We start from the raw sequence: 15,292 nt of genomic DNA, 5'->3' as shown, positions 1-15,292 counted from the left end.
AGATGGGAGGAAGTATTTGCAAACCACACAGTGGCTAAGGGGTTCATATCCAAAATATGCAGTGTACTGATCGTGGATCATAGAAATGTACACTTGAAAACTATATCATCTTATCAACCAGTGTCACCCCAATAAATTTAATACACTTGAAAATATATAAAGAACTCACACAACTCAATAACAAAAAAACAATCAGATTAAAATATGGGCAGAGGAACTGAACAGACACTTTTCCAAAGACATTCACATGGACAACAGGTACATGTAAAGGTGCTTAACATCACTAATCATCAGGGAAATGCAAATCAGAAGCACAGGGAGGTATCACCTCGCACCTGCTAGAATGGCCATCATGATGAAGGCGAGGTAAGCACTGGTGAGGATGTGAGGAAAAGGGGACCTTGTGTACTGCTGGTGGGAATGTAACTCGGTGTGGCCACTGTGGAAAATGGTATGGATGTTCCTCAGAAAATTAGAAACAGAACTACCATTTGATATGGCAATTACTCTTCTGCACATATGTCCAAAGAAAATGACAGAGTACTGAAGCAATACGTGCACCCCCTTGTTTGCTGCAGCGTTATTCGGAATAGCAAAGATGCAGAAACAGCCTAAGTGTCTTGTCAAAGGATGAATAAAGAAACGTGGTACATAAATACAATGGAATATCCCTCAGCCATAAAAAAAGAAGAAAACCCTGCCATGTGCAACAACATGGATGGACCCTGAGGGCATTATGCTTAAGTGATATAAGTCAAAGAAAGACAAATACTGTTCCATCTCACTTGCATATGGAACCTAAAGGAGCCGAACTTGTGAAAACAGACTAGAACAGTGGGCTGGCGAAGGAAGGGGAGGAAAGGAGAGAGATCGTTTAAGGGCAGAAACTTGCACCTTGTGCGGCAGTTCTAAAGATCTAATCACGGTATAATGATTACAGATAATAATATTGTATTAAAGTCATCAAAATTGTTAAGAGACTAGAAATTAATTATTCCCACCACACATATACACAAAAAGAAAATTATGTGATGTGATGGAGGTATTAGTAACATTACAACAGCAAATATTGGGCTGGCCAAAAACTTTGTTTTTTTTCCCCCCTATAAGATGGTTCTAGTAGTGCTTAGTTGTCTTTAACTTCATTCAACACAATTTTGTTAGATTGTATGGTGACAGCTGTCATATCAGATGCATTTAAAAAAACATTAAAATTGGTTATTTTTTGTGTAGACATTTTAATATTGAAGATGGAAGAAAATAACATTAGGCAACATTTTCAGCATATTATGCTTTATTATTTCAAGAAAGATAAAAACGCAACTGAAATGCAAAAAAAGATCTGTGCAGTGTATGGAGAAGGTGCTGTGACTAATGGAACCTGTCAAAAGTGGTTTGTGAAGTTTTGTGCTGGAGATTTCTCACTGGACGATGCTCCATGGTCGGGCAGACCAGCTGACGCTGACAGTGATCAAATCGAGACATTAGCGGAGAACCATCAATGCTATACTACGTGGGAGAGAGCCAACATGCTCAGAATATCCAAATCAATCAAGTTATTGGTGAAAATAAAATCTGTCTTTTATGGAAAAATCTGAATGAATTTTTTGGCCAACCCAACATATTGCAATATATAAATGTACTGAGGGGTCCTCAGTAAGACTGACAGCCGATATCAGAAACCAGGGAGGTCAGAAGGCAGTGGGACGACAGAATAAACACCTGTCAACTAATATTCTATATCCAGCAAAAGTATCTCTCAAGAACAAAGGAGAAATTGCTGCATTTCCTAATAAAGTAACCTAAGGAACTTTGTTACCACAAGACCTACCCTACAAAAGTCCTTCAGGCTGAAATAAAAGGATATCAGACAGTAACTCAAAGCCTAATGAATAAATAAAGAACACTGGTCAAGGTAACTACATAGATAAATGTAAAAGCCAGTGTTACTAGACTTTTGGTTTGCAAATCTCTTTTTTTCCCTATATTATTTAAAAGGCTAATTCAGAAAACAGTAACTGTAAGTTTATGTGTGGTCACACGGGTCTAAAGATGTGATCTGTCCCAATAACAACGTGAAAGGGAGACAGGGACGTGCTGGGAGCGGAGTGCTCACATGCTGTCAGAGTTCAGATGGGCTGTTGTAAGTTTAAGATCCTAACTGTAATCCCCAAGGTAGCCACTAAAATCTAAAAGGAGCGAAAACATACAAAGTATGAAAAAATACAAAGAAAAAAGATGTGCATCAGTAAAATTAGAAATGAAAGAGGAGACATTAAAACCAACTTCACAAACACAGAGAGGATAAGAGAATACTAAGAACAATAATGAGTATGTGCATCAGTACACTGGATAACCTCGTTGAAATGGACCTAGTCCTAGAAATACAAACTACAAAAATAAGGAACAGAAAGCCTGTATGGTCCTATAACAAATAAGGAGATTGAATCAGTCACCAAAAATCCCCCAAAAGAAAAACACAACCGGGTGGCTTTATTGGTGATTTCTAGCAAATGTTTAGAGAATTAACACCAATCCTTTTCAAATACTTCCAAAAAAAACTGAAGAGAAGGGAGGGACACTTCCTAACTCATCCTACAAAGCTAGTGATTCCCTGATACCAAAGCCAAAGACACTACAAATAAAACTACAGACCACTATCCTTTGTGAATATATATAGGAGAAAATATTTGTAATTTGCAAATCTTAAAAGAGTACAGTGTCCAGAAAATAACAACAAAAAGACAACCCAATTTAAAAAATGAGCGAAAGACATTTTTTCTAAAGACACATAAATGAGAAGCACACAAAAAATGTTCAACACCATTAGTCATTAAGAAAAAGCAAGTTAAAACCCCAGTAAAACATCACTTCACACCCAGCAGGATGGATATAAATAAAAAAATAACAAAATAAAAGTGTTGGCAAGTATATGGAGAAATTGAAACCGTTACACATTGTTGATGGGAGGGTAAAATATTGCAGCCACTGTAGGAAACACTTTGGTGATTCATCAAGAACGTTAAACAGAACTACCATTTGATTCAGCAACTCCATTTCTGGGTATACACACAAAAGAATAAAAGCAGGAATTTGAATGGGTATTTGTACACCAAAGTCATGGCAATATTATTCATCTAGCCAAAAGATAAAAACAACCCAAATACACACACTGAGTATTACCTTAAAGAGGAAGCAAAATCTGATCCGTGTTACAGCATGCATGAACCTTGAAAATATTGTATTAAACGAAATAAGCCAGACACAAAAGAACACAAATTATATGACTCTGTTCATAGAGACAGAAAGTAGATTAGAGGTTACCAGAGAAATTGGGAGTTACTGTTTGCTTCATGAGCAGAGTGTTGGTTCGGGGTGATGATGTTTTGGAAATAGAGGTGATGGTTGAACAACATTGTGAATTTAATGCCACTGACCACACACTTAAAAATGGTCATAATGACAAACTTTGTAATATACAATTTACTACCTTCCTAAATTTAAAAAAAAAATGACTTTAGAGTACATTAACTATCTTCAGGTGCTTGTGGGGGAAGGCATGTGTTTTCAGGGTAGGATATGCCCAGAGGAAAATCAGGTACTCTCCTCAGCCCAAAGATGGTCTCCTATGTTCTGAACTTAGAAGATATAAACGGCCACTATCACAGACCTAAAGCGTTGGTTGGACAGGCTCACAACGGGGGACAGAGGAACGTCCTCACGGAAGAGAGATGCAGGCAAATGCAGGTGCTACCTGGGAGGCCGGCCCAACTCCACTTAGGACAGTGTGAGGTATAGCTCTGCTGCCGTGATTGGCATATGGAAACCTGATCCTGGCACTGGGACAAGAAGCCTTGGAGGTCTGTCCAAAGATAGTCCTAAGAGAAGGCTAAATGAAGTTTCCCAGAAGAAAGACACTGGATGCCTATTAACTGTAAGTTAATGAAAACGCATTCTATCCTTGGTATCCAAAGATGGCCACCAGAGCCACTCTCTCCGAGAAGTGGAATTTACTTCTCCCTTTAAATGTGGGCTGCCTCAACGACTTCTTTAAAAAACAGAATGAGGCAGACATCACACTGAGGCAGGCAGTCTCAAAGATGACCCCCGAAGTTCACTGTCTACTGGTGTTAACAGTGTGCAATCCCTGCCCTTTGAGGGTGGGCTGGACTCACCGACTTGCTTCCAGACTCGGTTCTAAAGACTACGGCTTCCATCTCAAGGCTCCCTGTCTCTACGGTCACTCGGCTAGGGGAAGTGAGCTGCCATGTGCTGAGCAGCCCCCGTGAGAAACTAAGACCAATGACCTGCGAGGGACAGAAGCCTGCCAAAACTGCACGGTGAGCTTGGCAGTGGATTCTTCAACCCCAATTGAATATTGAAATGATTACAGCCCTGGCTGACACCTTCACTGCAGCTTTACAGGACACTCTGAGCCAGAGGCACCCAGCAAAACCACTTCCAGATTCCTCACCTACAGAAGCTGTGAAAGAACTGCTGGTTGTTTCTCAGTCACTAAGTAAGCCAACAGAAAAGAAATAAGAGATGACCTGGGGCTTCTAAGCCTGGGCCTTCCCTTCCTTCCCCTTCGAATCCAGCCTTCCCGCTACCAGAAGTGCAAGTCACAAGAAGAACCAAGGTGCTCATGTCGACAGTCTCAACTGAGCATCATTTACCAGCCAGAACTAAGACTACAGACCAGCCACCTGAGCCAGCTGCCAGCCAATTAAACCACTCCAGCCAAGGCCCTAGACATCATGCAACGGAGATGAGTCAGCCTCTTTATGCCCTGCTGAATTCTGTCTCACAGAATCACCCAGCAAATAGAATGGTTGTTGTGTTTTAAGGCACTACATTTTGGGGTGGTGTGTTACACAACGATGAATAGCAAAACCACCACTAATCAGTAGGACGTGCAGTAAGAGGTCACAGACCCCGACAGGGTACAGATCTGGGGCTTCTGGACTGCTACACCAAGCATCAATGATTCATTCATAAATGATGGGTAACTAGACAAGTGGATGCTTAGGGAGGTAAAGGATGGGGCTGCATAAGAAAACATTTTCCAATGGTCTAGCAGGTAATGTCTTGGAAATGTGAGCTACTGGCCTGAGACAACAGTTTAAACTGGCTGACCAAATAAAAAATTGCCTGTGTATGTCCTGCTGGCATTTAAAATGCCCAAATGAAAAGGCTCTAAGGAAACCAGTATCTTGATTGCTACTAAGAAAGGAAGCATCAATATTCTCCAGGATTATTTAGTTATCTGCTCGCTCAAAGGGGGAGGGATCTGTCAAATCTCAGTCTCTAGCAGATCTAAAAGAGAAAAGTTTTATCAAACTGAATGGATTATAGCAATATCAAATACTTAGAGACAAGAACAGTACTATTACATGGAAGTTACACTGAAAAGGTGTTAACAGTACAAATGAACTGGAAAACAAAGTCTGCAACAAACAGCAGGTGGTGGGGAGAGAAGGCTTCCTTCCCCAGAAAAGAACGTGTGCAGCGTCCAACTCTAGAATGGAGGCAGTCTTTGGTATCAAAGCTCCCAGAGCTCTTGGGAATATTATTAGGAACTTCATGATATAACCTATTCCTAGTACACCAAGGGAAAGTGTACAACCGTCACTTTCTGTAACCATAAACTCAGGGACAAAGATGGAGCGAAAAAAGCCTACAAAGGCAAGTGTGTCAACATCAGCAGGGCCATCCTCTGTGCCGTTATCCTGCGTGTTTCTGAGACACAGGAACACTTGACAGCACGGACCTGGGAGGAGCCATGGCACTTGCCAACCACTGTTCCCTAAACGCCGACAAACTACTGCCTGCTGGCATCACTGCTTCTGCCTAGAAAACATCACCAAATACTCAGTTGCCCACAAGGGCTAAACAGTGGAAACTCACTAGTGGCCTATTCAGAGCTATCTGAAAAATATGCACTAGTCAATGCAGTCACGTGATGCCAAGTGAGGAGCAGGTCTAACGCACCCGATATGCCGTGTGCTACAAAGTGGTACCTGATTCACCTACAAATGAGTCAACATCAAGTCGGGAGTGAAGAGCGCTGAGAAAAGCTGCGCCACACTGCCTTCCGAGTCCAGCTGCAGCATGGACAGCAATTAGCCAACATTTCGCTAATCTGTTACCTAACAAAATAGCATTCCATGTCATCACTGCCAGCCTGATTAATAATGATGCTGAAATAATAAAGTCCTTGTAAAAAGCAGTATTTTACATTGTATTTATTATCTTTAATAAGAAAGATATTAACTACTCCAAAAACAAAATCCTATTAGAACGTGCGCCAAAAAAAAATGTGTATGATCACTGTGAGAACACCAAATGGAAGAAACTGAGGAGCATGCAGAACCCTAACAGTGTGCATTTAATGGGGGAACAATGTACTGGAAGATAAACTATGTGAAGAGATGAAACGGAAACCAGGAAGGAGCACACCACCTTCCCCCTCCTCCTCGAGAAGCCCGCAGTCCCACACGCACAGGCAGCACGAGCTGGTCTGCACTTGGCAGGCTTCCTGTGTCCATTAGCAAGCTGAAACGAGGAAAAGCTTTTCCAGGCATTTTGTTAAGGATTATGAGTCCATTACCAGACAGATCCAGTTACAAATGTACCCTTCTTTTCTAGTAGATTATAACGCAAAGAGTAAAACTGCCTTTACCTCAAACGGAGGGAGACGTGTTGCAGCCTAGAACACAGGCAAAGTTTCTGGGGTCCAGTAAGTAAATCTCAACTACTTGTAGTTGAATGAAACAGAACAACTGTTATTTTCTGCCCACGTATCATTTTGTTAATTAGTGGTTGTGGGGTAAAGACCATTCATTTCAGTCCTGAGAAGCCACACTGGACTATACATGGCACAGGCGCGCTGATTTTTGTTCACCAGCAGGAACTGTAGATGTGGCTTTAGAGCTGTAACTGAGCATCACAACTGAGGATGATCTCATCTCCACAGTGACGCGTTTACTCACCCTGTATTTAAGCTCCTTTACCCTCTTCTTTGCATTTTTAATAGCTTTAAACAAAATGGCAATCAGTCTCTGACTTCGGTGATTTCTGTCATCAACCATTCAGACACTTTCCTCATTTCTCATCACCATTGTGTGATATCAACCTTGTACAATTCCTGGCCAATGGCCATATTAATTTTCTACTTGAAAGAACACAAATAGAACACTGCTTATGACGAAGGTAGGAGGGGGAGCTTGGAGGATAGCTGTTTGTCCAGATGCATAGCAATTAGCTTTGTGAACAGAAAACAGTAGCATGCCTGGATCTGACACCTAACCAAAACTGCCACAGGGAAAATAAACCCTATTCTGTTGGGGGTATTGAGTGGCTTTTTGAATAGTGGCCACTGACAGTTATATTTGCCTTTTTGGAAATGGTATGAGCAGTGTGACATCAGAGATCTTCAGTTTCCATGGTGATTATCAGTGATGGCATTTCAAATGTGGTTAGGTTCCACTGTATAATTTTTTGTACTTTACACCATAAGAGAGGGAGGAGAAAGGACTGCTTCATCTTAACATTTTTATTTTATTTTATTTTATTTTATTTTAATCATTGTTCAAGTACATTTTTCTGTCCTTTACTCCCATTCCAGCCCACCCACCCATCCTTCCCCACCTCCCTCCCATTCCCATCTCCCTGCTAGTTTTTGTCCATGTGTCCTTTATATTTGTTCCTATAAACCCTCCCCATTCTCCCCATCTTAACATTTTTAAAGGAAAGAATGCAGATCATCCAAGTACATAAACATCATGACTTTTAAGTAGCTATGATTTGTTAACCTTAAACATGTGTGTTGACAGAAGCTACATCAGTAAGCCGGTGAGAGATACTAAAGCACTTGGACTTAATAGGGGCTAATTAATTGCTTAGACATTTATAGCAATTGACTGTTTTTTTCTACCTACAGATTATTTTATAAACCGGTTTTTCTTTTACAACTGATTTACCCACATTTTACATGCAGAAAAAGATCATTTTCTTACTCTTAAGCAATGAATCCTGAATTAAGAAATAGTTTAAGGGAGAAAAACTTATCTTCCTTTGCAGTGTAGGACAAGCGCTGCGGGGAAGACCCAGAGCTCTCCAGCCCGATAAGAACACCCCTCAAAGGCAGGCCTGCACCTGGTACTTCCCCCATCTCCCCTCTCAGCCCCGGGCCCCTCGCACACAGGAGATGCTTAATATACTTAGTGGGTTTGATGTTACTGAAGCTAAATATTTCATTTTTGCTTTAATCTTCACATTCAGAGTTGATGGTTAAGTTTAAAACATTTGGTTTAGTTACTAAGAATTATACATAGTTAAAAATAGAAAAAAATAAGCAAAAGTCTAAGAAAGTACTTCATTTGATTCTGCTGAAAAACAAGTTTTTAATTTTCTCATGTAGCTGTGAAGTTAATCTTTTAAAAAAGATAAATCAGTTACAAACCTTATATTAATACCATGCATTCTTTTTTCTATTAAAGAACAAATTTATCTGTAACCTCAATATATTTTGTGTACAGAAAGTATATCCTAGTTTTTCTGACTAGTGATTTAAATCAGATCTATTGTGTAGTTAATAATATTGTCTAGAGGCAGAAGCAAAGATTACAAATCCAAGTATCAGAGAAAATCTGCTAGCAAAACGAAGGGAGGTCACAATGCATCAGAATGTAATTGAAAAACAAGTGTTACGTGAATGCATCAGAATGTAACTGAAAATGAACTCTACATGAATGCATCCTCACAGTCACAGCAGCCAGAAAGAGAAGGTATCTGTCCCTCCCTTACTCAAGCTACTAGTTATGCTGGGACAGAATATCTAGGCCACCACTGTGCATGACCAGTTTTATGAAGGCCTACAGATCAGAACAAAGTTGAATTTACAAATAGATGACAAGGTCAAAAATAAAAAAAATTTTTTAAAAGTGGGACATTTGGGTCACAAAGGACCAGCAGTTGTGACTGAAGTTAAAATAGGATTAAGCTCCTTAATCTTCGTTTTTATCATCAAACACCCAGCCCACAATGAGACTAAGGTCAGCCGATGAAATTAAAGGCTGCCCTAAAAGGATGTCAGAAAAGAAAGTACTTAAAAGGCAATCAATAGAACAGTTGGTCACGTGGAGAGCTTAAAGAAATTAAGACACTAAGGGGCAGAATTCAAGGCTGTTAGGACTGTAAAATATGACGTAAGCCACTTTTTAGTTAAGAAAATAAAGGTCCATGAAGGTCAAGTGAATTATCCAAGGTCACAAGAGTTGCGGTCAATGCAGAAATGGAATCCGGGCCTGCGTCCCTTCTTACACCCCACAGCTGCTCAGGAGGTACTGCGAGCGAGCGCAGCACCCGAACACCGGCACTACCACAGAGACGTGCGTGCTAAGGATCAACCGATGCAGAGCGGCTGTTCCACTCTTTACAAAAACCAGTTTAAACATACACACACACACACACACCAGTGTACATAACACACTATGTAAAGTCTATGCTTGTCTAACCACTAAGCTGTATACTTGGAACCAATACAAAATAAAATAGAAAGCAAACTGTAAAAAACACACACACACCAGAGTAAAAATGAACAAACATGGAAGGATAAAAAAATATACAAAACATGTTATAAAAATAGGGAGTTCTGGCCAAGATGGAGGCATAGGTAGATATGCTTTGCCTCCCCGTACAACCAAAAGAAGGACAACAACCAATTCAAAAACAAAAAACAACCAGAACTGCCCGAAAACTGAACTGTACAGAAGTCTGACAACCAATGAGATAAAGAAGAAATATTCATGCAGACTAGTTGGAGGGGTGGAGATGGGTAGCCAGGGCAGAGAGGATGCACAGCAAGGTGGCAGCTGGTGGACTCACTGGTCAAACATTTGCATGCAGATAAACTGGGAGGAACAACTGGGGAATGAGACACCGTGCAACTGAGGGTTCCAGCGTGGGCAAAGTAAGGCCTCAGAACCTCTGGCTGAGAAATCTGTGGGGGTTGCAGTGATGGGAGAAACTGCCAGTCTCTGGAAAGGAGGGCGAGAGCTGAGCAAGCGGCAGTGTCCCCTGTCTGACCCCTCCCCTACCTATAGCACCAAAATACAGAGATGTGGGTTGTCCTGCCCTGGCAAATACCTAAGGTCCTGCCCCTTACAGAGCAGGTGTGCCAAGATAAAGGCATATGGCCCAAATGAAAGAACAGATCAAAACTCCACAAAAAGAACTTAGTGATAAGGAGATAGCCAACCTATCAGATGCAGAGTTCAGAACACTGGTCATCAGGATGCTCACAGAAATGATTAAGTATGGACGCAAAATAAAGGAAGAAGTGAAGGCTTTACAAAGTGAAATAAAGAAAAATATATGGGGAACCAACAGTGAAAGGAAGGAAACCGGGACTCCAATCAATGATTTGGAATAGAAGGAAGAAATAAACATTCAACCAGAACAGAATAAAAAAACAAGAATTCAAAATAATGAAGAGAGGCTTAGGAACGTCTGGGACAACTTTAAATGTTCCAACATCCAAATCATAAGGGTGCCAGAAGGAGAAGAGGAAGAGCAAGAAATTGAAAGCTTATATGAAAAAATAATGAAAGAAAATTTCCCCAAACTGGTGAAGGAAATAGACATACAAGTCCAGGAAGCTCAGAGAATCCCAAAGAAGTTGGACCCAAAGAGACACATTATAATTACATTACCCAAAATTAAAGATAAGGAGAAAATCTTAAAAGCAGCAAAAGAAGAGAGTTACCTACACAGGAGTTCCCACAAGACTATCAGCTGATTTTTCAAAAGAAACCCTGCAGGCAAGAAGAGGCTGGAAAGAAGTATTCCAAGTCATGAATGGCAAGGACCTACATCCAAGATTCCTCTATCCAGCAAAGCTTTCATTTAGAGTGGAAGGGCAGATAATGCGCTTCCCAGATAAAGTCAAGTTAAAGGAGTTCATTTTCACCAAGCCCTTATTATATGAAATGTTAAATGAACTTATCTAAAAAAAAAGATCAAAACTATGAACAGTAAAATGACAACAAACTCACAACTATCAACAACTGAACCTAAAAGAAACAAAAACAAACTAAGTGAACCATTAGAATAGGAACAGAATCACAGAAATAGAGATCACATGGAGTATTATCAGTGGGCAGGGGGGAGAAAGGGGAAAAGGTGTAGAGATTAAGCAGCATAAGTAGTAGGTACAAAATAGACAGGGGGAGGTTAAGAATAGTATAGGAGATGTAGAAGCCCAAGAACTTATATGTACGACCATGGACATGAACTAACGGGGGGAATGCTGGAAGGAATGGGGGTACCAGGCAGAGAAAAAAAGAATAGGACAACTGTAACACCATAATAAAATATACTTAAAAACCAAGTAAGTTATAAAAATAAACACCTTAAATCTGTGTTCCTTGAAGTTCTGAATAATGGACATTTCAGGTGTCTGACTCAAATATAAACAGAGCAGTAATGTATTACTAAATTACAGAAACAAAATGCACCATACACGGAACAAAAGGTCTAGCTTCTTCATTTGAAGGGTGACCAGGTCTGGAGTCAAACAGAAAGTCAAGGCCCCGTGTGGTTTTCCCGAAAGAAAGCCATGTGGGCTGACAACCGCAGCGACAGGAGCAACGCTTCCTTCCCCCCAGAGGTCGTTTAGCTCTCCCAGGGCCGCTCCTCCAGAAGCCGTTGCCCCAAACAGACACCCTGCAGACACCTAGCAGTCTTACTGTGGGAGCTGATAAGGACAGAGGCTCTTCCCTGTTATTTTTAGCAAGTCTCTTCTTGTTATTTTAAAAATTCTACAAGCAGAGGACCTGAAATTACACTATTATTTAGATGATAATAAAAAGCTAGAAAGAGTACAGATGCTGATTTCCATTTCCTGCTCATAAAAAGCAGAAACTGAGGCTCTTGTGGGCAACTGAATGTGCGCTCAGGCAAGCCAGGGGCCCTCTCTGCACGTGTGATTTCTAAAAAGAAGAGACACCAAGAAGCCAAATGAAGTAAGTGGAGAAGTGACAGAACACCGATGCCCTCAGCTTTAAGACTGATTAGGTCCCCCACAGATGCCAGAAAACATGTGACTGCACTTCAGACTTTGAGAGTGCAGGCCGGGCCAGGGTCACAGAGAGTATCCTCACCTTAACAGTTTGGAAGAGACATTACACTTGTAGGAGAATACCGAACCCTGCTGCTCAGTCAGGGCCGAAGGTAACTGGCACAGGTAACATTGGGAGCTGGTTAGAAATGTTGGCTCTTGGGCCCCAGGCCAGACCTAATGAGTCAAAATCTGAATCTTAGCAAAACCTCCACATGATTCACAAGTGCACTGAAGCTGGAGTTCTGTGCTGGGACACTGCAGTGCTCTGGCAAAAGGCTACTGAAATTTCAGGTGACCATAACCCTTCTCAGATGCATGCCGAGAATGAGTTCTGGGTCAGTCTGGCTTTTCCTGGCACCACCAGGATAGGCTGCCTTCTGGTCAACCACAGACTGAACAGTGGAGAGGTAAACATTTATCATCACATGTATTAGTAACAATCAGGCGAACCCCACTTAGTTCCCTCTTCTTTAGCGGGATTAAAGATAACAGAAAACAATTATAAAGCTAGCCCTGTTAAGAAATGCTCTATTAATCTGTCTGGATAACGCCAAAAACCATGGCCAGACTAAACGATGAAGTGAGCTTGGGTCATTACATCTGCGTAATTATAATCATTAAAAGCTAGGCAAGGATACTGATTTATTGATGGGCAACAACTTACTGATTTTTTAAAAAAAATCTCATTTCAACTTTCATTTTCAGAGAAAAGATTATTTTCTTTGAAGAAAACAATCTGTCTTTAAGAATGGAATAGTCTAATGAGAGAAAACAAACAGTGCAGAAAAAATAACCTAAATTTTGATCATGGTTTTCGCCACGTTAGCTTCTTACTGGGGACAGCAATTTCGGTAAGGACACGCTACTGAGGAGCAGGACCGAAAGGGTGCATACGTCATTTCTTGGTTCCGCTGACCTAGAGCCTCCTCTTCATGCCTGTTTCCCCAATTATCTGATGCCCTAGATAAGGCGTGGGGAAGCTTCCAAACAGGGAAAAGCTGTTCCCCAAGAGCGAAGTCACTGTAAACAACAGTTATGGATCAAGAAGCCCTGCCTTTAAACATCTTGTACTGGCAACTGAGATTCTATTTTAATTTTCTGAACAATATTGACAATCTCCACATTGGTTTACATTTTTCTCGGCTCCATACCTTCAAACTCGTATTTTCCCAAAGTCTCCGGGCACAAAGCACACGAGAGGAGATGAGCACAACGACCAGTACAACGGATGGCGAGGAAGCCAGGACACGGACCACTGGTCCTGCTGCTCAGAGACGGGAGGGCTCCCAAAAGCTCCATCCCACCAAACCGCTCCGAGGGAGCTTCTGTGTGTTTGAGCGCAGGTCTTTCACGACTCAGTTCTGACCGATTTTTAACATGAACAGGCACAAGAGGCCTGAGGTAGTTTTAATTGTGCCACCAAGTTAAAAATGTGAATGAATCTTGAACTTTGCCCTCCCCCACTTACCTGATATAACAGCTATTTTCCCAGATCCATGTTCTTCTCTAGCTATTCTTTCTGCTTCCTCCATCAGCAGCATGCCAAATCCCTGTAAGGAGCAATAAAGAGCGTCACAGATTTAAGGAGAAAAGAAGTCACTAAGGGGGATCGTAAAACAAGAGGGCTAATATTTAGCACTTGCTAAAATCTGTTAAGAGTGGCAAAAAAAACATTATGGGAGTAAGGAAACAGAAACCATTCAATTACACCAAAAGGACACTATCACAGCCTAGTAACAAAAGGAAAAAAAAATTCTGTAACAAAAGACAAAAGGTTATTTTGTGGATGATGAAATCTACCCAAGACAAGGGGTACTGCCTCGTAACTTCTGCCTGTTTTTAAAAAAGTTCTAGGCAGTCTCCAGGCAATAGTCTTAATTCATCAATTTTGGGGTCTATGCTATATCCACCACTAGTTTTTTCTAAAATTTAAAGAAAGTGAGTTATTTATTTCTGTAGGTTGTTGGGGAAAAGTGGAATAATGTTCCACTACACACCATACAGCCTGCATTTATGAAGTGGTTTAATATTTCGTAAGTGCTTTCACATTATCATCTTCTTTGAGTCTGTAATAGTAAATCAGTAGAAACTGCCGGTATCAGACTATTTCTAATGTTCAAAAACAACAATGTCATATGGTTCAATCTAACATTATATTTCACTTGACTGAGTCTCAATTTGCCTCTTCCTCCTCCCCATCACACCCAAAAGTGTGTAATTTGGAGAGATATCTCTGAACCACTACAACACTGGTTCCTCTGTTTCTGTACTTCCCTTTGCCCTTTCTTCTTTTCCTGTCTCTTCCTCCGCTCCCTTCCAACCCCCATTCCATTTGTCTTTCCCTCCTCTGGGCAATTTCTTAACTAGAGTCAAATAGAAATGAAATACAGGATACCTGATGTTGAAATTTAGTGGGGTCACGACTGCTCACAGGGACTACACTTCCATACACATGCAGTTCTCGGACTATGGAGACACCACCAACCAATTCGAAACGGAAGGTCTCCTCTGAACACTTTCGTAATCGTAGAAGGCCAATCAAAATATCTTGATCTGGGTCTTCATATGATAAGAATGTTTCCCAGCCACCATTTGCAACATAGTCTCTCCTTACCAGTTCAACCTATGTAATAAGAAAAAATGAAAATAAAAATACCAAAACACATTTTTTAAAAAAATTAGAGAACCAAGTTTATTTTTATAATTATATGTATTTATTTAGGCTAATATTCACAATTAGGAATAAAGAATGAATAATCATGCCTTATGTTTCTTTCTGTCTAATGTTAATAAGAGTTCATGCCTTGTATAAAAGAACAGCAATTTTACAGTTTCGTAAGTATTTGAACTTCATTAACCTTGAGAATCTTACAAAGATCTGGCTAGTAAAGTTTCCATGCAGTTAAATCTCCATGAAGAGTCTCTAAGGTAAAATTACACATCCGTAAGATGCGCAGCTCTGGGGAGAACCCCTGAGCCCCAGAACTGTCAGGCACTCAACAGTTTCATTTTCTAGTCCTTACCTGCCCCACTAAAAACCCACTTGTGTGTGTGTGTGTGTGTGTGTGTGTGTGTGTGTGTGTGTGTGTGAGAACATGTGTCCAAAGTCACTTGCTTGTTCCTTGATGGCATCCCACGATGCCTTTAAAATATGTCTAGTTATGAGAT

The 15,292-nt window shown here is 40.8% G+C and overlaps 1 protein-coding gene across 1 annotated transcript in view; it reads right to left on the bottom strand.

Annotated features, from left to right (window-relative positions):
• The window catches only part of ELP3 (elongator acetyltransferase complex subunit 3), an 88,335-nt gene that overhangs the window by 14,553 nt on the left and 58,490 nt on the right, over positions 1-15,292 (bottom strand). The window contains exons 13-14 of the mRNA XM_045831099.1: positions 14,520-14,747; positions 13,593-13,674 (exon numbers count right to left, since the gene is read on the bottom strand). Coding sequence (XP_045687055.1) covers positions 13,593-13,674; positions 14,520-14,747 — 310 coding nt within the window. The remainder of the gene's footprint in view (positions 1-13,592; positions 13,675-14,519; positions 14,748-15,292) is intronic.

The sequence above is a fragment of the Phyllostomus hastatus genome, unplaced genomic scaffold (assembly GCF_019186645.2).
Source record: "Phyllostomus hastatus isolate PE091 unplaced genomic scaffold, TTU_PhHast_1.1 phas_contig_159, whole genome shotgun sequence".
Lineage (NCBI taxonomy): Eukaryota > Metazoa > Chordata > Mammalia > Chiroptera > Phyllostomidae > Phyllostomus > Phyllostomus hastatus.
Note: the sequence above shows the minus strand (reverse complement) of the source record. Positions and strands in the feature narration are given on the sequence as shown.